The 25,274-nt window shown below is 36.1% G+C and overlaps 1 protein-coding gene across 1 annotated transcript; it reads left to right on the top strand.

Moving 5' to 3' along the window:
- Positions 1-315: 315 nt before the first annotated feature.
- LOC104502976 (multidrug resistance protein 3-like) lies at positions 316-23,356 on the top strand. Its single transcript, XM_010152288.1, has 17 exons — positions 316-449; positions 630-835; positions 1,204-1,374; positions 3,399-3,560; positions 5,138-5,314; positions 6,722-6,868; positions 7,194-7,298; positions 8,555-8,632; positions 9,663-9,746; positions 10,737-10,940; positions 14,874-14,974; positions 15,997-16,137; positions 18,068-18,224; positions 18,682-18,879; positions 19,827-20,033; positions 21,576-21,722; positions 23,095-23,356. The coding sequence occupies exons 4-17, from the start codon at positions 3,555-3,557 to the stop codon at positions 23,299-23,301; spliced, it is 1,959 nt and encodes a 652-aa protein (XP_010150590.1). The 5' UTR covers positions 316-449; positions 630-835; positions 1,204-1,374; positions 3,399-3,554; the 3' UTR covers positions 23,302-23,356.
- The last annotated feature ends 1,918 nt before the right edge of the window (positions 23,357-25,274 follow it).

Here is a 25,274-nt window from a genome sequence, read left to right as displayed (position 1 = left end):
GTATTTTGCTGGCCAGAGTTAAAACACGACAGCAGTAATCATATTATTACTTTATTGAATTAACTGGTTCATGATATGGGTATCTGTGAAGTGTATTATATAATACATTGATGTTGGATCAATTGTGATGTAAATATGAAGAAAATTAAGCTGTAGCCATTAGGTTTCCAAAATTCAAACTCACATGTATTTAAATTTTATTTTGTACCAGATTCTGCTATCAATATGAAGGATATTTGATTGTAGTCTTTAGAGTTTCTTCAGATTTACACTGAAATTTTTACATTGTGTTATGTTTTTGGTCACCTCTCTTATATGCTCAGATACTGAAGGGCTTGAATCTCAGGATTACTTGTGGCCAGACAGTGGCCCTGGTTGGTGGCAGTGGCTGTGGGAAAAGTACAACTGTTCAGCTCATCCAGAGATTTTACGATCCCAAGGAAGGCACGGTAAGATACCCCAAGTGAGATGACTGTTTGTCACAGTTGTTGGAAGTCTATTTCTGGCCTCACTGCTCTTGTTCCAATGACATGGTAAAGCCTCCCCTGAAAAGGCATGTGCCAACCATGAGGGAGAGGTTCCTTGACTAAAACACAGTAAACAGTTTTTGCCTGCTTCCTTTTCTTTAGGTTACCATTGATGGGCAGGATATTAAGACCTTAAATGTAAGATATCTGCGGGAGATCATTGGTGTGGTGAATCAGGAACCCGTGCTCTTTGCTACTACTATTGCAGAAAATATTCGTTATGGCCGTGAGGATGTCACCATGGAAGAGATTGAAAAAGCTACCAAGGAAGCGAATGCTTATGACTTCATCATGAAGCTACCCAACTTGCTGAAATAATTTCTCCTAAACCTTCTTGTACCAAATAGTTCCCTAGAAGGGATTCTCATAAACAGAGGAAGCTATCCCTAGAGCTGTGAATAAGCTACGCAGTGCTTCCTTGTAACTTTTGAGAATAATGTTAATTTTAAATCTTTAGGTCATGATTTGGTGGATGTTTGAAGAATTATTAGAATTCCAGGGACCCAAACTATTAGGCAGGTATATCCAAGTAGATATTTATCCTGTAGTGTTTTAGAGGAAGGAGAAGATGCTGCTGGGGTTATTAACACTGATGTGCCTTTTCTTTACACTGCCTTTCTTTGGTGAAAGGACTGTGCCACTGAGTGTTTTGGAAACTTGTGTGGTTGTCTTGTAGAAGTTTGAAACTGTGGTTGGAGAAAGAGGGGCACAGCTGAGTGGAGGCCAGAAGCAAAGAATAGCAATTGCCAGAGCTCTGGTTCGCAATCCTAAAATTCTTCTGCTTGACGAAGCAACGTCAGCTTTGGATACTGAGAGCGAATCAGTTGTGCAGGCAGCACTGGACAAGGTCAGTAGTGTTCTAAAATTAAGCAGGTAAGCAGGAGCCTAATATTTACTTTTTTCCCAGACATTTATTGAAAGATCTGCAAGAAACAGAGACCCTTAAAACTCAAAAGGTGAACATGGATTTGGCAAATTTTCTCTGTACAGAGAATTATTGAGATCCTGCAGGTATTACAGAGAGGAATCTTGTTTCAAGTGAGGAGATGGAGTTATATTTTCTGCATTATTAAGCTTAAATAAACGTTTTCTTGGTGTAAATACCATCCCCTACAATTATCTGTCTTCCTGACACATATATTGTTGTCAGTCACCTACTTAATTAACTTGTGTTGAAGTCTGACAGACAAGGTAGCACTACCAGCATGCGGTAAGTGATTGTAGCAGTGATGTGGCAGGAAACACTCCAAGAAAACATTTGCTTCAGTTAACATAAATACTTCTAAGTACTTGTCTTGTTCTTGAAGTAGAGCTGTCTCACTAAGGGACAGATGGTCCCTGGTGCAACTCAGGAGTCTCTACATTCATACTGGGGCTGAATCCCTGAATGGTATTCTGAATTTACTCAGTCAGATTCTGCTGACGTACTGTAATGCTTCCTAGAGCTGTTGGATAGAGAAAGACAGTTTGAGGAGATTATTAATGGAAAGACATTTAACAGAGAAGTTGTTTGTCTAGCTTTTCTGGCTCACACTATCCTGTAAATTTGGATCCTCATAAACCTTTGCAGAAGACCTAGGGACTCAGAATCATAGAATAGTTTGCGTTGGAAGGGACCTTTACAAGTTATCTAGTTGAATCCCTCTGCCACGGGCAGGGACATCTTTCATTAGACCAGGTTGCTCAAAACCTTGTCTAACCTAACTTTGAACACTTTCAGTGGTGGAGAATCCACAGCTTCTCTGGGCAACCTATTCCAGTGTCTCACCACCTCCATCTTAAAAAATTTCTTTCTTATATCCAATACAAATATACCCTCTTTCAGTTTAAAATCATTGTCCCTTGTCCTGTCACTACAGTCCCTGGTAAAAAGTCTCTCTCCAACTCTCTTATAAGCCCCCTTATATACTGATAGGGACTTCTTCATAGGAGAGGTCTTTCAGCCCTGTGATCATTTTGGTGGCCGTTCTCTGGACCTGCTCTAACGGGTCCATGTCTTTCTTGTACTGGAGACTCCACAGCTGGATGCAGTACTCCAGGTGGGGTCTCACAAGAGCAGAAAATAGGGGCAAAATCACCTCCCTCGACCTGCTGGTCTCACAGTTCTTTTGATGCAGCCCAGGGTACAGTTGGCCTTCAGGGCTGTCAGTACACGTAGTTGGCTCATGTCCAATTTTTCATCCACCGGTACCCTCAAGTCCTTCTCCACAGGACTGCTCTCAACCCATTCATCCCCCAGCCTGTATCGATGTTGAGGTTTGCCCTGACCCAGGGACTGAGCTTTGCACTTGGCCTTGTTGAACTTCATGAGGTTCACGTAGCCTCACTCCTCAAGCCTGTCAAGGTCCCTCTGGATGGCATCCATCCCTAAATTGTAGGGAATGTTATTTTCAGTGAGGCTACTGAAGTCAGCAGTGACTTAGAGCTTAAGACATTGGAATTTTTTAAATGTCAGTGTGCAATATTTTCTAATGTTTCTGAGGATAAACTATCCTTCACAGATTTTATGGTTTAAATGAGCAATTATTGGCTTAAATATAAAAACTTTAGCATTTTTAAATTTTATGGTTTGTAATACTGTAACATTCTAAAATTTTAAATATTGAGAATTTCAGATATTTGTGATCAAAGTTTGATATTTTTATGTGCCATGGTGAAATATTGTCTCTAATATTAATTTTCAAGCTAAAGATTATATTTCTGTGTTAAGGTACTCATTGAAACATGTTTTTTGATTTTTTATTTTTTTTAAGTTATATTTTTCTGTGAACCATTTTTATGTTTCCCTTAGGTCTTATTCAACTTCAATATCAAGATGAAGAATTTTTGAATGCACTTAGAAATACTCATATTAAATATTGCTATTTCTAGGCAAGGGAAGGACGCACCACGGTTGTAGTAGCTCATCGGCTGTCAACAGTCCGAAATGCAGATCTTATAGCTGTGTTTGAAGGTGGAGTTATCACAGAACAAGGGAATCATTTTAAATTGCTTGAGAGAAAGGGGATCTACTACAAACTTGTTAACATGCAGGTATTTTATTCTTACTAGATGCTGCCTCTCTTTTTTTTTTTTTCTTCTATTCTGTGCCCATAGCTATTGTCTGCTATGAGAAGTATGGGGAATTCTGCAGCATATTTTGTTAACAGCAAAAAACTATGTACTTTGAAAGGCGAGCAATAGTTTGAGAGACCACCAGTTTTCCTACCAAACCTATTTAAACCCAGGATAGCAGAGTTTTAATTTTCCAGGGATTTAAAGTTAAAAAGTTATTTTATGTTTTCCTTTTACACAGTTAATGTAGAGCAGCTAACTACAGTAGTCTGCTATTCCACTGCTTGTTCATAGACTATGATAAAAGGTGAAATATAGTAACTGATACTGGAGGAATAGAGCATGCACGTTTTAAGGTGTTTAGTTATAGTTCTTCATCCTGAATTTCTTTCTGAAGGAAAAATTATGTGGAAGAATATGAGAAAAAAGAAAAATACTCCAGTTATGCTGAGTGAAAAAATACATACCCTTTTAAAGTTATGTAGCCAGAAACAAAGAGATTGGAAATTAATATAAATATCAGAAATTTATGAGTGAAGTGAAGAACCAAATACTTTGACAAATTCTAGTGTCCCATGTGATACTTAGGCTAAAGCTGAGCTTTACTGTAGCCTTCTGTGTCACTGGTGGTTTACAGCATAACTACCATGTCCATTAAAGAAACTAAAACTGCTGTCTCAGTGTGCCAGACTGAAAAGAGTAAACTAGCTCAATTAAAACATTACTTCATAAAATAACTATGAGACTGCATTTGGTCACCTTAGATTCAAAGTAACTTTGTATTCAAACAAATGAGAGAATGGGAAAAACTGGGAAATATAAACCAGAAAAAAAATGAAAAGAACAGCAAATAACAACAAATGGAAAGAAAGTAAAAATGTTATTTTTATTAATAGTACAAAAAGCAGTAAAAAATAAAAACTTTCTGGAAAAAAAAAGAAATACACATTAAAGGCAACTTTGAATCCAATTACTATTAAATACATTAGTGGTTGATAGACAACTACTTATTCTGTCAGACTGGCAAAACCACCACCAAAAATAGGTCTCTTTTCCAAACGGCTCAGATTTTTCAGTCAAAATCTCTTTTTGACTTGTTCCATCCTGAACATCCTTACTACATTTGAAGTAAAAAATTGTTGTGTTCTGCACTAAAGAGGGGTAATTTTTTCTCACTTAATGAATAAACAGCGTATCCACTGAGAACTCATTCAAAAAGATCCCAAGATGAGTGCAAACAGTTTACACTCAATTTAAAATTCTGTGAGGACTTAATTCATAAAAAAAGAGCAGCTACTTTTGCTCCCCTGCCCTGAACTTAGTATAAGTATTTCCTAGAGAGGTGGGATAGTTATATATAATAATCAAGCTCTGAAGATAGAAATGTCCTCAAATATAATAGATTTTCATATCTGCATTATAGAATTGTATATTGTTTTCCCCATATCTCTTTCCACTGAAACAAAGTTACTTTTACATTGATTACCTCATAATTTTGAAAATTCAAAGTAATATATGCATAATTAATCTTAGCATCATGTTCTTCCTTCTTTTAGGCAATAGAAGCTGAAGTTCCATCATCAGAAAAAGATGAGAATGCACTTATTGTCAAAAGAAGTGAGGCTGAACAAGAATTTGAAGAATCCTTTACAAGAGGATTGAGAAGACGATCAACTCGGAGAAGTATGAGAAAACCAGGAGCTTATGATCCTGATGAGAAAACGAGTTCACCTGTAAGTATCTTTGCAGAACTGTTGGTGAACTTTGATTCTTTTCAACAAAGCATGTTAAAATTCAATTCAGTCTCCTGCACTAGAAAGGTACAAGAAGAAGGAGGCATTTGATAGGGTGAAAAAAACCCATGAGAATTTTCTGATTCTAAATAGCCTTTAACTGATAATATAACATGTTTTGTTATTCTCACCATGAATGATTATACAAATAAGACTGGATTTGAAAAATCTGTAACAAGGATGAGTTTATTCTTGAGAATCATAGAATCTTTAGGTTGGAAAAGACCTTTAAGATCATCAAATCTAACCGTTAACCTAACACTGCCAGTATCAAACCATGTCCCTAAGCACCTTGTCCACAAGTCTCTTAAATACCTCCAGGGATGATGACTCCAGCACTTCCCTGGGCAGCCTGTTCCAATGGCTGATAAACCTTTCAGTGAAAAAATTTTTCCTAATATCCAGTCTAAACCTCCCCTGGCACAACTTGAGGCTGTTTCCTCTTATCCTATCACCAGTTACCTGGGATAACAGACCAGAACCTCCTTTCAGGTAGTTGTAGAGAGCGATCAGGTCTCCCCTGAGCCTCTTCTTCTCCAGGCTAAACAACCCCAATTCCTTCAGCCACTCCTCACGGGGCTTGTGCTCCAGACTTTCACCAGCTCTGTTGCCCTTCTCTGGACACACTCCAGCACCTCAGTGTCTGTCTTGTAGTGAGGGACCCAAAACTGAACAGAGGATTCAAGGTGCAGCCTCACCAGTGCCCTGTACAGGGGGAAAATCACTTCCCTAATTCTGCTTGCCACACTGTTTTGGATGCAGGCCAGCATGCCATTGGCCTTCTTGGCCACCTGGAATCAATGTGCTATGAAAGAAATATACTTACATATATTTGCATACCATACTGACATAGTCTATACAGTTTTAACATTCATTTTTGGATCAGAAACAGAACATCTGGTCCAACATGAACAAAAAACTTAGAAAAAGTCCCATACGATAAATATTATTGCATTCATATCTCCAACAAATACTTTGCTGTTATACATTGCTTAATGAAGAAATACTTAAATTAATGTAGTCATGGATTACACACAACAATATGCCCAGAATGAATAGATCAGTCACCATTGATCGATGCCAAGAGTATTCATCAATGAAAATGATACAGATAAACTAAAATATGTTGACAAGAGCTGTAGATACAGACTAACAGCTCTTTCTTCCTTGTATTAAAATCATAACAAGAAATGTGCAGTCAGTTAATTATTCATGTTATGAAAAAGTACAGCTTTTGACCTCCCATGAGTGGATTCTGGGAGTAGGAAGTTAACTATTAATCTCTCTTTTTCTCCATAATTCTCCAAATACGTATATGTTTGCCCTAACAGCATTCCCATTTTTTAGGATGAAGAATTACCTCCAGCTTCATTCCTGAAAATTATGAAGTTGAACAAAACTGAATGGCCATACTTTGTTGCTGGAATTTTATGTGCAATTATCAATGGAGCTTTACAACCTGCATTTGCAATCATATTTTCAGAAATTATAGGGGTAAGTTAAAATATGCAAAAAACTATAAAGCCCATAAACCTATTTCTAAAAAAAACCCCAGGTCTTAAACAATCCCTGAATAATGAAGCTGAGGTGTGCATGCAGAAGCACTATTACAAAAATCTGAAGACTTATATGAAATTTACAAAATCTTAAAAATTTTGCTACAATCTGAAATTCGCTTGTTATACCTATAATCGTATGTAACATATGCTCATATATTATATGAATGCAAATGACTATCAATCATAGTTATTGAGAAAGATAGGAGCATTTTCAATTATTAGTTGAGTAACAAAATGTTGCTTTAAATATTATCTTACAGATTTTTTCAGAAACTGACAAGACTGTTTTAAGAGAAAAGAGCAACTTATATTCAGTGCTGTTTTTAGTCCTTGGGATAATTTCCTTCTTTACTTTCTTTTTTCAGGTACGTTGTATTATTTTACCTTTATTATAATTGTTCATCTCATATTAGAAACCAGATCTGAAATATACTAAAAATTTGTATCTTCTTAACATGTCTCCAACTCAAACCAGAACCTGCATTTATGGGGTTGTGCCTTGACTGAACTGAATCTTTTTTGACCTACAACCTATTCTGACAACTTAACTTCAGAATTTCCCCTCTTCTTCCCCAGTCAAACAAACCACAGTATGAAACTCTGGATTCTCTCACTCGTTTTTCATCACCACCTTTGTACTATACCACTCCTTTCTCACCCTCAAGCCCTCCTATTTGAATGTTAGTAACTGCAAATCGACCAATCTCCTGCCTTAGCTCTCCAATTTTTTACTGCCCTAACTCCTGAAGATATTCAGCTCCTCCTGCTTAAATACTAGTGGTTGAACAATAATACCTCATCCCCAGCTCTCACTGATCTCTATAGCCATCTCAACTTTCACAAAAAAAGTACTTGAACTTTACCCTAATTTTCATACATATCTAGCTGCTACAGCAGTGCCACAGTAAAAAAAAAAAAGTAACGATACAGGTGCAAACTTTGGTATTTCAATATTTTCATATATAGTCTGATTTATAATTTATGAATATGTTTGTATAGTTTTATCCGTTAAATGAGGCCACATAGTGAAATAATGATGTGCACTTGGGACAGCAGCATAACAGTCTCCTGTAAAAACCACTGGGTTTATTTGTGGAATTGTCTTGTTGCACATGCATGCAAGAAGGCTCTGAGTATAGAGGACTGAGTTGTAGATGGCTATGACAGATTTGCTCAGCTTATAAACATTTACCCCCTCAAAAATGAAGGGGTAGAGTTAGTTGAGATGTAACCCTCTCAAATTAGTGAGAATGAGAAAAAATTAAAACATTCTTCTAATCTCTTTATATAGTGACCATTCCCTGATGTTCTTTTGTGAAATTTTCCAAGTCCCATACTTATGCAAATTTACCTACAGTATAGGAGCACAGCAAAGATAATGATCAAACTTAACTGAAAAATATTTGCTCTCTATATCTTTTTGATAAATAATGTTTGAATGTCTGTACTGTGAACCTAGTAGAATTTATGGATTTTAAACCTGGTTTTACATTTGCTTTGTGCAATCAGGATTGCAATATTTTTCTGCTCTGACATCGTTGAGACAATGTATCTAAAATATTTCTTGAATAAACACAAACAATATAATAGTATGTTAAGCACTGTACATTTTCTCAAACAGGGTTTCACATTTGGCAAAGCTGGAGAAATTCTTACAATGAGGCTTCGATTCATGGCTTTTAAAGCAATGCTTAGACAGGTAAAGATAATATTTTGATTTCCAGGGGTTTAAAAATAATTAATTGTATAGATATCATAAAACAACTGTATTCTACATTATTCTATCCTATGAAGACTCATCTACAGAGATTATTCTTTAAATCAGTCTAGAAACCAATTTGGTTAATTAAGTGTGGTTAAGAAAAGTATCCTTAGGGAGAAAGTTGTAAATCAATACAATTTTCAAATATATAATTTATTATTTTATGACTTGCACATAAAGCTACATGTAGACACAGAATTTGATTCATGCGAACATAACTATTGCAACGTGAAAGAAAAACTGTGAAAAACTATTGCAATGTGAAAGAAAAACTATGATTTATATATCAACCCCACTGAAAACCTAATAAAAAAACAATCTTACAACTGAGTCTTGAGGTCACAAATGCCTGTATTACATCACCAGGTCTTCATTCAATGAAAATATACACATTTACACATGAAAATTTAAATCACATATTTGGTCACATAGGGAATAAATTATAAACTGTGTACCTCGCCCCAACAATTGACTTTGATCAGACAGACTAGTTCATTTTGGTGGGGTTTTTTGTCTCATAGCTTCCAAATAAGCCTCTATAATCTGGGGAGAAACAAAACAATTAATTGGGAGTGTTCACCTGGAAAATGCTTTACACTTAATTCATGCCCAAACAGCTCTGCAGTTGTGAAGGAGTGTGACTGAAGTCATCTCCTTCAAGGAGATGCAGTTTCAGCAGCAGTGGAGGAGGATAGATTTTGGTTTTGGGAATCCCCCAGGCTGCTCTTCTTCCTTCCTTCTCAGCAGTGATGGTGTAAACATCAGATCACTCACAAGCATACACTTTTTCCTAAAAATTTTAATTTTGCAACGAGAGAATTAGAATTAATTAAACATGCAGAACTGATACACTGCCACATAGTCTTCTGACACTGAATTCGGTTATATTAGGCAGAGCTCAGTGTTACTTTGCGGTTTACATGAAATGTCCAAAAACTGGTGCTAAGTAAAATGTGTCTTATTGTAGGACATGGGCTGGTTTGATAATTCTAAAAATAGCACTGGAGCATTAACTACAAGACTTGCTAATGATGCCTCACAAGTGAAAGGAGTAAGTAAAATTTTGGTTTGGAATTTTTCATACTTGGTTTAGTATGTAGCAAAGTTGCAGCTTGGATTTGACTGGTTGATAAGAGTCTTGACTTTGACAAGTAAATTTTCCTATAAAATGATAGCTGGCATAGCATGCACTGATGTGTTTCTTAACAATGATGGTAATATATGTTTAGAAAATAATTTTCAATTAAACCTTTTTTAAGTTTAGTATTGTGGTGTATTGTGATTTTCATTATTAATAAAATTGAGAATCTCTTTATCTAAGAAATCTGTTTAGAGACATCTGATTTACCTAAAGATAAGCATCTAAATGTGTTCAGTTTATGACTGCCTATTATTTTTTTCATCATACAGATTCCTTATATGAAAAAAAATAGTGGCAATAGACTCCCTTTTCCTTGTTAATTTTGGAGATTCTTTAGAAGTGACTCGTGGACTTTCAGGGGTCTGTAATATTAGGCTAAAGAACACTGTATTTGTGTATGCTTAAGTAAATTGTTACTGCTACACGAAGTTATGTTTACATGAAAAAATACTTTTTTCCTGAAGTGAGGGATTCTGTACTATCTTTGGCTTTATTTCCATAGTAGAAGTTAAACATTTAATTTTCTTCTTCACTAGGCTCTGTGTGATGACTTATCAAGCTTGCTGCATGATCTACAAAATGGGACAGATTTTAATGTTTAGCTGTAAATGTAAACATGCGATATGGTTAAAATCTGGTAGCTACAAGAGCAGAATTTAGAAATTGCAGTGAAAATATAAGTATTCAGAATATGGGGAGTGAAGAATTAAAAGCGATCTAGATAATTTTTTACAATATTCTTACAATATAGTTTTAAGAAACTCCTGTTTTGAAAAATAGTAAAACTGAATTAAGACCTTCTAAACAGTGTTTTGAGAATCAGAAATATTATAGGTGAAAATGCTTTCCTTATTTAAGATGCAGTTACTTTAGCAAGAAATGTCATTTTTATTCCTCCAGGCCACTGGTGTCAGACTGGCATTAATTGCCCAAAATGTAGCAAACCTGGGGACTGGAATTATTATATCATTAGTTTATGGCTGGCAGCTGACCCTGCTACTTTTAGCTGTTGTGCCAATCATTGCCGTGGCAGGAATGATTGAAATGAAGATGTTGGCTGGGCATGCTAAAAAAGATAAAGAAGAGCTGGAAGCTGCAGGAAAGGTGGGTCTGGAGAAGTTTATGTATTTCTGTGTAACATACATAGTCATGTTTACCAAAGCATTGTTGATGGATGTGTTACTTTCAAATACAGAACATATCATAATATGTAGCTTCCAGAGACAGCCAGACTCTACACAGTTACACTAGTGGACCTAGAGAGCATAACACCTCTTCAATAATAATTGAAGACTTACGTTATTAACCAACATTTATTTTCATGGTTGATAAACCCTAGAATGTGCTAAGTGCTATTCAGGCACATTCTTTTCTCCTTCCTGTTTTGATCATCTCTGTTTTCCTTACTTTGCAATCTTCTTCATTTTGACATCCTCTTTTTTCTTTTCTGTCATCTCTTTTTGGCACATCATCTGTCTTACATATATTATACTGCTCTTTTTTTTTTTTTTTGTCTTTCATCTTATTAATGTTTGCAGGGATAATATGTATATATCCACTGGTTTCTGGGTCTGTTTGCCATTCCTTTATTTCTTGAGTGGAAGAGAAAGATGAGAACTGAAAAACGAGAAGGCTAGACTCTTGTTTAAGAAATTAGATGAAGTCTTTTAATGCCACTTCATTCCAAAAATCCTTTTGGGACAGAAAAACTATTTCATCACTTCCCAGATATTGCTTGCTTCAAGGTAACAATTTTCTAAAATCCCTTCCTATGTCCTACTGTTTTTAAAAGTTGTTGAGAATAAAACAATGTATCTAAGGCTGTGCACATAAGCAAAGGTATTAATCTTCAGATTTGGTGTTAAAATCATGTATATGTCTGCATATGTGCTAGCAGTGTAATGTCCCCTGATAGTTCTGGAGATGCCATAGTGTCTGTGTGGCCTCCAGCTGCCGTTTCAGAAGGGTGTGGGACTACTCCATGTCTATGCTCTATCTGCCATTAGATATTAATGTTTTGAGTATCCTAGAGCATCTGCAATGGCACAAACCATCTGCATGTGGGTAACTGAATCAGAGTCCTTCCCCCTCCAGTCAACGATCCTGGAGAGACTAGGTAGACACATAGTTCGTAGGCAGCTGAATTGCTTTCCAGTTTTGTTGAATAAGTATCCACTGACTACACTGGTAGCTTAGACCCCTAAATTCAGGTGTGTTAATCTGGATCTAACACCATCCCCCCAGGAACTCCTATTTACTAAATTAGTTTTATTTCCTTCCATCATGTCTGTAGATGAAGTTGCTGGAAAACATACTTGTCTCTTCAAGTCCACAGGAAATTGGGCAGAATATTTCCATGGGTTTTTTTGCACAAGACAGAAGGATGCATTTCCTTTCCTTTCAACTGACTATATTTCTTCTGCTTCTTCTTTCTAATGGCTAAACATTTATTTTATATTGTTTAGTTGTAAGATATGGCAGAAAAAAGTTGAAAATTACTGGAATAGATACTAGACACTTTCTTAATGTAGCAGATTGTAAGGAATTAGCACAGGTGTTACAAAAATTTAGTATTTTTTTGCAAAGCTTAGTAAAATACTTTCTTTTCCTAGCAATGTATGAGTTTCCCTTCTTGAGGCCACCTAAGCAAGTACTAGATTACAGGCATTTTATTCAATTACCAATTTTTAAAAAATAAGTTTTCTTCAGTGAAAATGGGGTTCCCTGAGGAAAATTTGCTTTCTGCATAGGGTTGCTGAACTTAGGTTACTAACAAAAAAAGACTACTCCTTTGAGTACTGGTGAGACAATATAACTAAGAAGAATAAAATCTATTTAATTTCTTTATTGTTAACATTGTGAATTACATTCAAATCAATGAGTTAGTCAATTATATGCAGATTTTCAAACAGTGGCACAAGCATTACTGAGGCTATAATATAATTATACCCCTATATTTTAGAACAAAGATAACTGTATCATAGTTTAAAAATATTTGGTAATAGTTTATGAAGAAAAATGGTTTCATATCTGTGGTTTAAATAATGTAGATAAAAATAGTGGGGTATGGAGATTATTTGTTTTTCTGTTTTAAACTGTAGGCCTTTGAGCTGTATGGAGAATGGCCATAAGTCTGGTGTCCTTTAAGACACAATATACAGGGTCACTTTTCAGAACAGAATTTCATTCTGTTCATAGAATTGAAATCATACTATATCTCTCATTGGAAGTGACCCATAAGGATCATCGAGTCCAACTCCCTGCTCCTCACAGGACTACCCAAAACTAAAACATTTGACTGACAGCATCAGCCAGATGCTCCTTGAACTCTGACAGGCTTGGTGCCATGATCACTTCCCTGGGAAGCCTGTTCCAGTGACTGACCACCCTCCCAGTGAAGAACCTTTTCCTAATGTCCCATCTGAACTTCCCCTGGCGCAGCTTCATTCCATTTCCTCGTGTTCTATCACTGGTCACCAGAGAGGAGATCAGCACCTGCCCCTCCGCTGCCCACCTTGAGGACTCACCTTTCCCTTCCCCAAGCTGAACAAACCAAGTGCCCTCAGCCGCTCCTCATAACTTCTGCCCTTGAGACCTTTTACCATCTTGGTCTCCCTCCTCTGCACACACTCTAATAGTTTCATGTCATTTTTATATTGAGGCACCCAAAACTACACACAGTACTCAAGGTGGGGCCACCCCAGTGCACTGTAGAGTGGGACAATCACCTCCCTCAACGAGCTAGCTATGTTGTGCTTGATGTACCTCGGGACACAGTTGGCCCTTTTGGCTGCTAGGGCACACTGTTGACATATTCAACTTGCCATCAACCCAAACCTCTAGATCTCTTTCTGTGGGGCTGCTCTCCCAATTCTCATCCCCTAATTTGTACATATAACCAGGATTACCCTGTCCCAAGTGCAGAATGCAGCACTTGCTGTTAAATTTCATATGGTTGGTAATTGCCCAGTCTCTAGTCTATCCAGATATCCCTGTAAGGCCTCTCTACCCTTGAGGGAGTCAACAACTCCTCCTACTTTAGTATTATTGCCAAACTTACATAGTGTACATTTGACTACTGCATCCAGATAATTTTAAAAAACAGTAAAGAGCACTGGCCTTAAAATTAAGCCCCGTGCAACCCCACTAGCCACTGGCCACCAGCCTGATGTAACTTAATTTACTGTAACTCTTTGAGCCTGACCCATCAGATAATTGTTCACCCATTGTATTATGGACTTGTCCATTTGCTGGAGAACTTGTCCAGAATGATAGTATGAGAGACAGTATCAAAAACTTTGTTAAAATAAAAAGCCCCACATCTACTGGCTTCCCTTGGTCAACTAGCTGGGTGACCTTGTCATAAAATGAAATTTAGCTAGTTAAACAGGTCTTTCCCCTCATGAACCCATGCTGGCTGTGACCAATGACTGCACTGTCTCTCAAGTAGTTTTCAGTAACTCCCAGAATAACCATCTCCTTGATTTTACCTGGTACTGAAGTGAGACAGACAAGCCTGTTGTAGTGAAATAACTTAATAAAAGTGCTCACATTTCTCCCTGAAGCTTCTCTCCTCCTTTTTGTGTGAGTGCTCAGTTCAGAAAGCTTTCTGGAGAACAGAGACTTCACTGACTTCTAGTCATGAGCAGGAAGCAGGGAGTTCAAGGAACAAGGTCCAGAGAAGCACAGTGCTCCAAAGCACTTGGTTCTCAAAGAGCTTTATGAAAAATATGAGCCATGTAATACACCAAAAACAGTAGCAATATTATGCAAAATAAATTCATATCTAGTCTATTATTTCTAAAATTAAAAAATAATGTTAAGGGGTCTTATCAGAAAATTCTCATCATCATCAGAAAATCTCACTATCATAAAAAGAAAAACACTGAATGTTTATTTTTTATATCAAAGATCCATGATTTTAATAACAATTATAAAACATATAAAATTATTTTCCAGTAGACACTTCTTAGTTTAGATTAAGGAATTGCAACATAATCTTAACTTTTGATTAAAACATTTGTGTTTCTATTGCAGATTGCCACAGAAGCCATAGAAAATATTAGAACTGTTGTTAGTTTGACCCGAGAAAGAAAATTTGAGTTGATGTACGGAGAACATTTGTGTGTACCATACAGGTATAATAAAAATAACTAAGCTGAAACCAGAAATCTGTATTTAAATTATAGAATAAATGACAAACATTTACTTGAGCTAACACTGATTATTTTGTTGCTGTTTAGTATGTATAGTTTCATGTATAATTTAAATACTTCAGCATGAATGTAAATATTTTGAATATTTTTTATTAACAATGTAACCACCAGCCAATATTTTTGTTCTTTGATTTAATTAATTTTCTGTGATAATATTGGTATCTTTTAATGCAATGTCACTTGTTTTGGAAGAATGTTAGTTTTAAGTGAACTTTGGAAGTCGTCTAATTTAACCTCCCACCTGAAGTGTTTCAGATATTTAATTAAAAACTTTTAATGTAAATTGAGTATTGCATTAAGATGGGAGACAAGTTGGGGTGCTGCTAATACGTCCACCATAATAACTGGGTAGTTAGAGCACAGCGCAGAACATAAAAGAGATTACTTTAGCTTTTTTCTTAGGCTGCTAGGTTTTGAGTCCCTATCTCACAACTCGCAGGACAGTGCTTAACCATTCTAAGTGTTGACATTGATGGGATGGCTCTGAGACTTTCATCTTAATGTTGCTCTAGTATAAATAAGAACGTATTGCCCTATGGGTCATTCTGTCTGGAAAAGATAGGACATATGTTTGGTAGCTAATGCTTCAGTGCATGTTAAACCACTGATTAGGCAGAGTTTTTATTTTTAAAAAAACTGAGCCTAGGCCTTCTGTTATACTAGATTAATACACAAATCAGCTATGTAAAAAAGAAGTCACAACAGCCTCTTAATCAAAATAAAGGACACTTGTGAGTCTGGCTCCGGTTTGGTTTGGTTTTTTTTCCAGAAGGAACCGTACGGTTGTGACTAGTAATAATAATATCAACAAAATTAAAACATTTTCTTTCTTTTTTCTGGTATTATTCATAACAGTATCATCTGAAGTCAATTAATTGTTTTTTGCATATAAGGATGTAAATATGATTGCACATTTTTATGAAAATATGCATTCTTTCTTACAGAAATTCTGTGAAAAAAGCACATGTATTTGGAATTTGTTTTGCCCTCTCACAAGCGATGATGTTCTTTACTTATGCTGGCTGTTTCCGGTTTGGTGCCTATTTGGTGGTAAATGGATACATGAACTATAAAAATGTGTTTTTGTAAGTATCTCTTTTCCAGTTTTTTTTTCCTGTCAGTCCAGACAAGGGGCTTTGTTTACTGCTAGAGAGATGAATCCATTGGGTAAGCTGTAAGAAAACAGGCAAATTCTTCTTCTGTAGTTAACTATAATGAAAGCATATTACAAAGCGTCTACTCTAAGTGACTACAGATTCTGAGCTGTTCAGATAGGCCTGATTTTGGATTTCCTTTTCTGTATTTATTTGGGACTATTATGTTTTCCAGAAGTTGAAACAGTATCCTAATTACATCAATTTGTTTATTCTCACCAATCTTATTGTTTATGTAGCTGTGAGGTCCTCTATGTATTCTACAGAAATCATAGTTGTACCTGTTTATTGAAGCATAATAATATTGTAAAAGTCTGTTTTTAGAATAGGTCATCAGCTTCTTTGTTATTTCTATGTCAGATATATTAATTGAAATTTGAAATCTCCTCTAAAATACATTTTAAGTAACTGGGAATCAGGATTCCATAAGGTATGGAGAGTACTGCACATACCTATAGTCAGGTGGAGTATTTTATTTTTAATGTAGACATGTACTACAAATAAAGTATGATTCTAGTTTGCAGTATCCTTAGACAGTGTATCCATTGCAATCTGAAATTTTACAAGAAATAATACAATTATTTTTCTCTAAGGGCACTTCATAGGCTTTTAAGGCCTGAAACTGTACAAAAAAATAATCATATTGAAATTATAGCTTATCCTTAGCTTCTTACTTTCATATTTTGGGTTTATAATCACAGTTTATCCAACAGTTTGCCATAATACCTAAGAGCCCCTATTATAACCAAAGTCTCGTTCTTCTAGATCATATATAAACTCAGAAGAAATCTAATTCATAATTTAAGAGACAATAGCTCAATACAGGCCTATGGAAACAAGTATGATAATAATGAGATTCTGCCAGTATGGATATCAGTGACCTGAATATCCAGGAAGGGCCAATCGTACCAATTTTTTGTTGGCAACCTGATTGAAGATAGTTAACACAGCTCATTTTGCCTGGAAGATGTTGGGAGATGTCTGTATCCCGTCTGCTAGCTAAACATCTCTAGCCAGCTGGGGGAGTGAACTTCCAGTGGATCAGTGAGATTTGAAAGGGGGTTGTCTGACCTAAAACCGTGTGAGCCCTTCCAGGCTGTTCAAATACGGAATGAAACAGATTAGTTTATATCACTCTAAAGATAAGGCATAAAAATGAATATAGATTAATTATTTTACTTTGCCTTAAAACAGACTAAGAGGCCTCATATATCAATTACCCTTTTTCAGTGATGAGCAATCCTATGCTGTGTGGCAGTTAACCGAGAACAGCAGGTTCTTAAACCATTCTAATGTAATCTGTAATGATACATCTACATTAACCATAAAACAATAATAGTGTAGTTTTCAACCTTTTTTTTTTGGTATTTGAACCGTTCGTCTTTTTTCTAGCAGAGCTGGATTTATTGTCACCGTGTTACAGGCTTGATTTCTTATTTTCACTGATGCCTTAAAAATGAATCATTAACTCCCAGAGGTCGTTGAACCACAGAGAGGAAACCACCGCAATAGTAAAACAGGATTTGAGTAATGATTTTACCATCTGTTGACCACTTTCCTCCTAGCCCCAGTTGAGACTTAATACAGTTAACCAGTATTAATAATTAAAGAAATTGGTGCTAATAAGTAACAATGACATTGAATTTGGAATGGAAGCTTGTTTATCTCACTTCATTAAAAGAAAGTAAGAACAAGTTTCTGGAGCTAAATGAGTAATTAAAGCAATAATAGTTAGTCAATACTTTATTCTTTTTAGTCCCTTTTTTTCTCCAAGTAAAAAGAAGTCGACTACAGGCCCATTTCCATTGTCCTTTTCTTCATTGTCTATGTATTGATTTATTTTTCCTTATTTCTTTTATAGAGTGTTTTCAGCTGTTGTATTTGGTGCAATGGCATTAGGACAAACCAGCTCTTTTGCTCCAGACTACGCCAAAGCCAAGATATCAGCAGCCCACTTGTTTCTTCTGTTTGAAAGAATACCCTCAATAGATAGTTATGGTGAGGAAGGAGAGAAGCCTGTAAGTAAGCCCTGTGTAATGGGTGATATTATTTATTGATTATATGGGCAGCACTCTTCTCACGTTCTTAAATTGTTTTGTCCTCTCCTGATTACTTCCTATTCTCAATGTATTCTTGACACTTTATCCAAACATAACATGGACCAAATTCTCTATTGTGAGTCCAGTTTTTGCCCACACTGTCTAAAGGTTATTTGTTTTGAACATCTGATTAAGGTACAGCTTGTGTGGGATTCAACCAGCAGAATTATGAGCATTTTCAAAATAGTTCAGTGCTGTGCTTTGATTTTATAACTTCACAAATATTCAGACCACAGAGTTAGTCAGCATTCCAGCAAACACAAAACTCTATTAATTTCTGCAGAGAGAAAAAAATCCCCACACCCTTCTGCTATTATATTTGAATTATCTGTCAAATTATCTTAAAGATATAACAGTTATACTATTCCAATTGTAGGATACATTTAGCGGAAGCATAACGATCAAAGATGTGGCATTTAACTACCCGAACCGACCAGAGGTCAAAATCCTCCAAGGTTTGAATCTACAAGTAGAAAAGGGACAAACTCTAGCTCTTGTTGGTAGCAGTGGCTGTGGAAAGAGCACTGTCGTTCAGCTGCTTGAGAGATTTTATGATCCTCTTGGTGGAGAAATGGTAAGTATTTTTGTAACAACATGTTAAGTGAGGGTGTGCTTATTTAGTTTCATGTGATATGATAAAGTATTTTAGTTTTATTTTTAAAATATTTTTAATGGTAAAGACAAGCAGTGGCTCATCAAGATTCCTTATTTAAATATGATGAATAATATAATGGAAAAAGACACGTTTTCCCACATAATAATGAATTAATGAAACAGGATTTGTGTGGTAGAAAATATGCCTGATCTACAGCCTAATGATGGCTTTGAATTCAGAGCAAGTTTCCTGAATTTTTTATAAGAACACTTTAAAAGTTATTAAATGTACATATCTGCTTCTGTATAATGTAGTAATAGAATTTGCTCTCTATGTACTTTCCTAAAACAGTGAACATTAACAAAAAATTTTAAAAAGTGTGAGAGAGTTGTCAATAAAGAAAATTGGCTGCAAACGACATCTTAAAGAACCCAGAAGTAAATTTGTCCATTGTCAGACATTATGTCACAATTAAATTTAAGATCGAATGTTTGGCTTAAAAGTGTGTGAATAAATGAGCCCAACTCTTCCTTTATTTTAATGGAACAGTACTGCTAGTCTGTTACTTCAGTAGGAATATATTTATGCAAAATAGAGGAAATTTTAGCACTGAAGAAATGAAAGAACTTTGGGTAAAGCTCTTTGAAGTTGCCTCAGCATATCCATCTTCCTCTGTCTTCAAAATCCTAGTTAAATCTTGAAGGAAAGAAAACGACTGAAGCAGCAGAAGGGACTATTGTCACTATATAACAGCTCTTAAGAAAATTTTGGAACATAGAGAAGTAGGGGAACGGGTGGTGTGAGCTTTCACTATGGTATCTCTAAGGAAAGTGCTGCAATTGCGTAGCTTCTGTGTATGAATTTACACTAAGTCTCAAATACACATATAGCCATGTGAGTGAAGTGTAAAATGTTTGGTTTCTCAGCTTTTTGATGGCAAAAATGCAAAGACACTGAATATTCAGTGGCTGAGAGCTCAGATTGGTATCGTCTCACAAGAACCAATGCTGTTTGACTGCACTATCGCTGAAAACATCGCATATGGAGATAACAGTCGGGAGGTGTCACATGAGGAAATTGTTAATGCAGCAAAAGAAGCCAATATTCATTCCTTCATTGACTCTCTGCCAGATGTAAGTATTCCTTTTCTGTCCTACTAAGAACTGGAGGTGACCTGCTGTGGCAAGGAAAAATTGTGTCCATTTATGATTCTCTGGGGTACAATAATTTCCTGAGATGCAAATAGTTATGAAACTGATTTTTAAATCTTAACCTTTCTTAATTGTATTTACCATACTTATTTTTACTCTGAGAGACTCCATTGTCAGGTGGAGAGCCAAATGTTTAAGATATCAGAGAAGAAATTTCACAATTACAACTAATTGAGAGCTGGAAATGGGGTGTGAGGTTTTTTTGTTGTTTTTTGTTTGTTTTCTTTTAAGTGAGCTAAACATTTCTTTTAAAGCTCCTATTTATCTCTAACATGTGTAAAAGACTCTGCTAGACTGACAAGTTTCTTATGCACTTCTTCCAGTTATACGTAGTCAGAATTGAAATTTCTAGTATTCCTAAGGTTCAAAAATTACTGAAAAAGCTTTTTGTATATATATCTGACCAACACAATAATGTAAGAATGAACATCTTGGGTCAGATGAAAGGTCTGCTGTACACAGAATCTTGTCCCAGGCAGTGACCAGCAAGACATATTTACAAATAAGTATTCGAAAAGGCTAAACATTTAGTCACGTTTCCCCTGGATTCTCATCTCGCTTTGCATAATTTGTGACTTGGGAACTTCCTAAGGTAGAAATCGTGTTTTGTTATTTAATAGTTCTGAATGGATTTTTCTTCTGTGGGTTTGACAAATCAGTTTCTAATTTACTTCAAGTTGTATCCAAAACTTCCTGAAGCAAGTAGGTTACCAGCTTAGTTGTATATTGTATATATTCAGTTTAATTTTAGGCTGTTAAGCTGCTTTTTGCATTTCAGGGAAAAAATACAAAGGCCAAACCCCATGATTTTTGCAGATAATTTTTAGTTTCTAACAACTTAGCGAGATCTGCTCCTTCCAAAACTTTGCAGAGAAATCTTGTGTTATATAATGTCTCATAAAACTTTAGTGCTTTTTTGCACTAAATATATAATACTTCAAAGACTACTGTGACCTACACATGAGCTTGTCCAGGGACTTGACTGGTCTGCCTTAACTGACATAGCTAAATTAAAAGGATAACTGTGCAAAACTATAGTATATGTATAGATAAACTGTATAAGTGTCTATGTCTATATAGACATATAATATATAATTTGACCTGAAACTGATACATCTTAGACACTGCTGTTTTGTTCTTCATTTTGAATGCACGTGAGCTCAAATAACTGAATGGTCAGGATGCTAGCTTGGAGTGTTTAAGGTCAGGGTTTGATCCCCAGTATTGTCACAGACTTTCAGTGGGCTGTGGTTTTCTATCTCCTGATTGAAAATACCGTTGCCTCCCAACCTTAGAGAGGTTGTTGCTTTGAATTTATGAAATGCTTGATGCTACAAAGAAGCATTCAGAGAGCTATTGGCATGCGTCTGTGGTTTATGGATGGCTGGGGTTGGGGTCCATATGCTTAAATACACTTCCAAATCAATTTACATTCATAGTCTGAACTTGATATATTGTTTCTAGAAATACAATACCCGCGTAGGAGACAAGGGAACTCAGCTTTCTGGTGGTCAGAAACAACGTATTGCTATTGCCCGAGCTCTTGTACGTCAGCCCCAAATTCTACTGCTGGATGAAGCTACATCTGCTTTAGATACAGAAAGTGAAAAGGTAACTTCATTGTGAACCAGGAGTCTGGAATCTAAATCCATGTTTGTTTGTATTCTGATTATTGTTTTCACACTTACGTGTTAAAGCCCAAAGCTGGAAATATGGTGTTTTATGCAAATTACATATTTATGCTAATAATAGACAAATATAAAGGTCTTACTCCTCCTTTCCGAAAAAGCATATTATTTTGCATGCCAGTAGGCAGATTGAAGTAGCAATGAAGAAGGTATTTCTTTGCCTGGAATTGTTCAGGCTTCAATTGGAAAAGTGCTGTCAAAACTGAATCAGGAGGCACAAACTTCAGAAACTGAAAAGATTGAGGATGGTGCCAGAGAATTTTTTTCTGGGAAACTGCCAAATCTTGCTTTCATAATTTTTCTTCCTTCTACCATTGCTCTCCAGTCCTTGATATATGTTCATGGCTAATATGCAAACTTCCAGTGGAAAAAAATTGCTAGAATACTTATTAATTTTTTAAGCCCAAAGCAGCAATGTTAGTGTAACTGGAGTACAGTCAAGCTGTAGAAAATCAACACAGATTCTACAAATATACTTACTATTAACGAGGCAAATATTATAATCTAAAAAGCTCAAACCCTAAGGACTAAGTTTTGATCAATTCTAGGCATAAACACATGGGGTTTGAGTGGAAAAAAGCCATTAAATAATTCCAGGATTCTTTGTTCTCTTAATTATGTGTCAGGTACAGAAATTTCATCTCTTATTCTATTCTGCATTAATAAACATAAGTAATAAAGAAAGAAGATATTTTTATTAGTACTTTTCTGTTGGTGCTAGCTTTAAGGAAAACATGATTCATGAGTCTCCCTGCAAAATCACGAGAGCTAGTAGGATAGTAGTTGACCCAAGGTTACTGGCTTAAATCCCACATGTAATTAATTGGTCATGGAAAGGACCTCTAATCAAATTCCCTCTTCAAACAAGAGCCAATACTGAATTCAAACTAGGTTCCTTAGTACCGTGTCCGGTAGGGCCCTTGAAAATCTCCAAGGGGTTTCAACAAGCTCTCTTTTGCCCCTGTTCCAATGCTTAATTATCCTTGCAGTGAATGTGTTTCTTATATCCAGTACAAACCTCCCCTGTTACAGATTATGAAAATTTTCTCTTGTTCTCCTACTGTACAACTCAGTAATGAGCCTGGTTCCATCTCATCCTCTTAGCGACCATGGTGTCATCCCCTATGACACATTTGACTCCTTGCCATCACAGTCTAATTCTAAAACAGGAAGCTAAAGCCACAGATACTACTTTTCCCTCACTGTCATATTACAGCTGCTTCACAGATGGCAGTTGAGGTATTTCTCACAACAGCTGCCAGAATAACTCACCTTTTGATTTGTTCATTGCACAGATTGTCCAGGAAGCACTGGATAAAGCCAGGGAAGGTCGCACCTGCATCGTGATAGCTCACCGCCTCTCCACCATCCAAAATGCTGACAAGATTGCCGTGATCCAGAACGGCAAGGTCATAGAGCTAGGGACCCATCAGCAGCTCCTGGCTGAAAAAGGCATCTACTATTCTCTGGTCAATGTTCAAAGTGGGTCATGCAACATGTAAATTAAAGGCAGTACTTATCTCTGAATTGTCACTGTAATTATTTCAATACTGCTATTTTTGTCACTGTAATTATTTCAATATTAATAGTCAGTCTTGATACTTTTGGCTTTCCTCCTTTTCATAAGTCCTACGAAACCAAGAAATACTAAGTAACTCACTACTAGTTTTCATTATTCAAACCACTCTACTACGTGGCCAAAGCAGAGTCCTATTGCACTCCTAAAAGTAAAAGCATGCTAAGCCAAATATAATCAATATTAGCTTGCTTTGAACTCTGTCAAAATCACAGTAATCAGCCATGTCTGGTAAATGACCTGTAAACATCTCCATTCTCAGTAAAAGTAATTTTGCTGTGGCTACAAACAAACCTCAAGCCTTATTGTCACTGTGCATGTGTAAGGCACAGTCAGTCCTGGCCTATTAGGCTTATTATCAACTTGTTACGAGAACTTGCAGGTCAGCTGGAGCTTGATGCAAGATGCCTCCTGTTACAAAGTGGAGCTTTAGCCTGGGATGACAGCAAAATTCCTGAAAATGTGGGTGCAGGCTGAAAAACAAAGATCCCAGAACTCAAAGTACCTCACTGATGGGCAGTTACTGATCGTTGAAGAGGTGCAACCTTAAGAGCAGGGAAAAGACTGCTTTAAGTATAGCACAGAAAAGAAGCAGCAGGTAAGAAAAAACCCCATAACTGTTGGTCAAGGCACCTGCTGCAGCCTGGGAAAGTAACATCTGCAAGTCTCCCAAAGTTCTAGGGATCAGAGGTCAAGGGCTAAGAACTATCTAAAGACTGCAGTGTTTTACGAAATATGAAAATCTTGAATATGGGCTTTGTGGAAAGGGAAGGAAGGCATCCTCTTAGTTAGCTTCCTTCATTGAAAAGCTCTTGAAGCTGATCACCCTGATGATTAAGGCTCTCAAGGACTGTAACTATCAGTGCTAATTATATGGCATCAGCTCTGTGGTATTGTATATTAGTTGCTAATTTAGAATGACTGTTAAGGACTAACTGCTTTGAATTTGTAGTAATAGTGATTATTAATTAAGAACTAACCATTAGCAATGTATATTGTTAATTAATATTTATGCAGTAAAGTTTTGGTTTTAAGTTTAAAACTGGCCTGATTAATTAGTCTTCCACACTTCCATCATAGCAATTTCTGATTCCCTGAGATTTATACATATAATCTGTCATATCTACTTGTAGATATTTACACACACAGAGCCTAACAGATAGACAGACAGTTAGGCTCATCAATGTACTAATAACACTCTCCAGAATGTTGATTGATGCAGTCTCATTGTACTCCTCTTCAATCACTTACCTGTTTTCTTCTGTTCTTTAGATGGAAAACCAATTTGAGTAGCATGTTTGTTTCCTGTTTATATATTACTTGATATAACAGTGTTCTTCTCCATGACTAGGGCTGTCTGCACCATACTATAAATAAGTTATACTTGCAATTGCAAAAATGGAATAGATATTCTTTAACATTATAGTCTGAAGATTCAAGCAGGAACATGTTTATGTTGATTTTTAAACTAAATTCTGGATTTTAGTATTTTATTTTTAATACCAGGGGTTTTAATTTTTGATTACACAGTTTCTAATGATTGGATTGTTTCCCCCAACTTACATAATTTCAAAAGAATCTTGATTTACCAGACAATTCTAGCTCTCCCTGAAAATTGGAGAAGCACTGTAAATGTTTTACCATGGACGTCTGAAAGTAATATTTTTTTAATTTTAGCCATGTAGTTTAAAATCTATTTCAGAAATTTATGTCCAATGTACAATTTTTCCAAAACAATCTATTTTCCCCCATCTTTTTCTTCCACACTTCTAAATAAGTGTTTCCCCTTTGTTGAGAGTTACACAAAAGCTTACATAATAATTGCTGAACACCTCACGGTTGAAAAGGGCTGTAAGGAAAGTACTTCCCTTTTAGGATAAAAATCTTTGTTTCCATAAA

Source organism: Eurypyga helias, unplaced genomic scaffold, assembly GCF_000690775.1.
Source record: "Eurypyga helias isolate BGI_N326 unplaced genomic scaffold, ASM69077v1 scaffold16505, whole genome shotgun sequence".
NCBI classification, from domain to species: Eukaryota; Metazoa; Chordata; class Aves; order Eurypygiformes; family Eurypygidae; genus Eurypyga; species Eurypyga helias.
The sequence above is the reverse complement of the archived record's forward strand: the minus strand, read 5'-3'. Positions and strand labels throughout refer to the sequence as shown.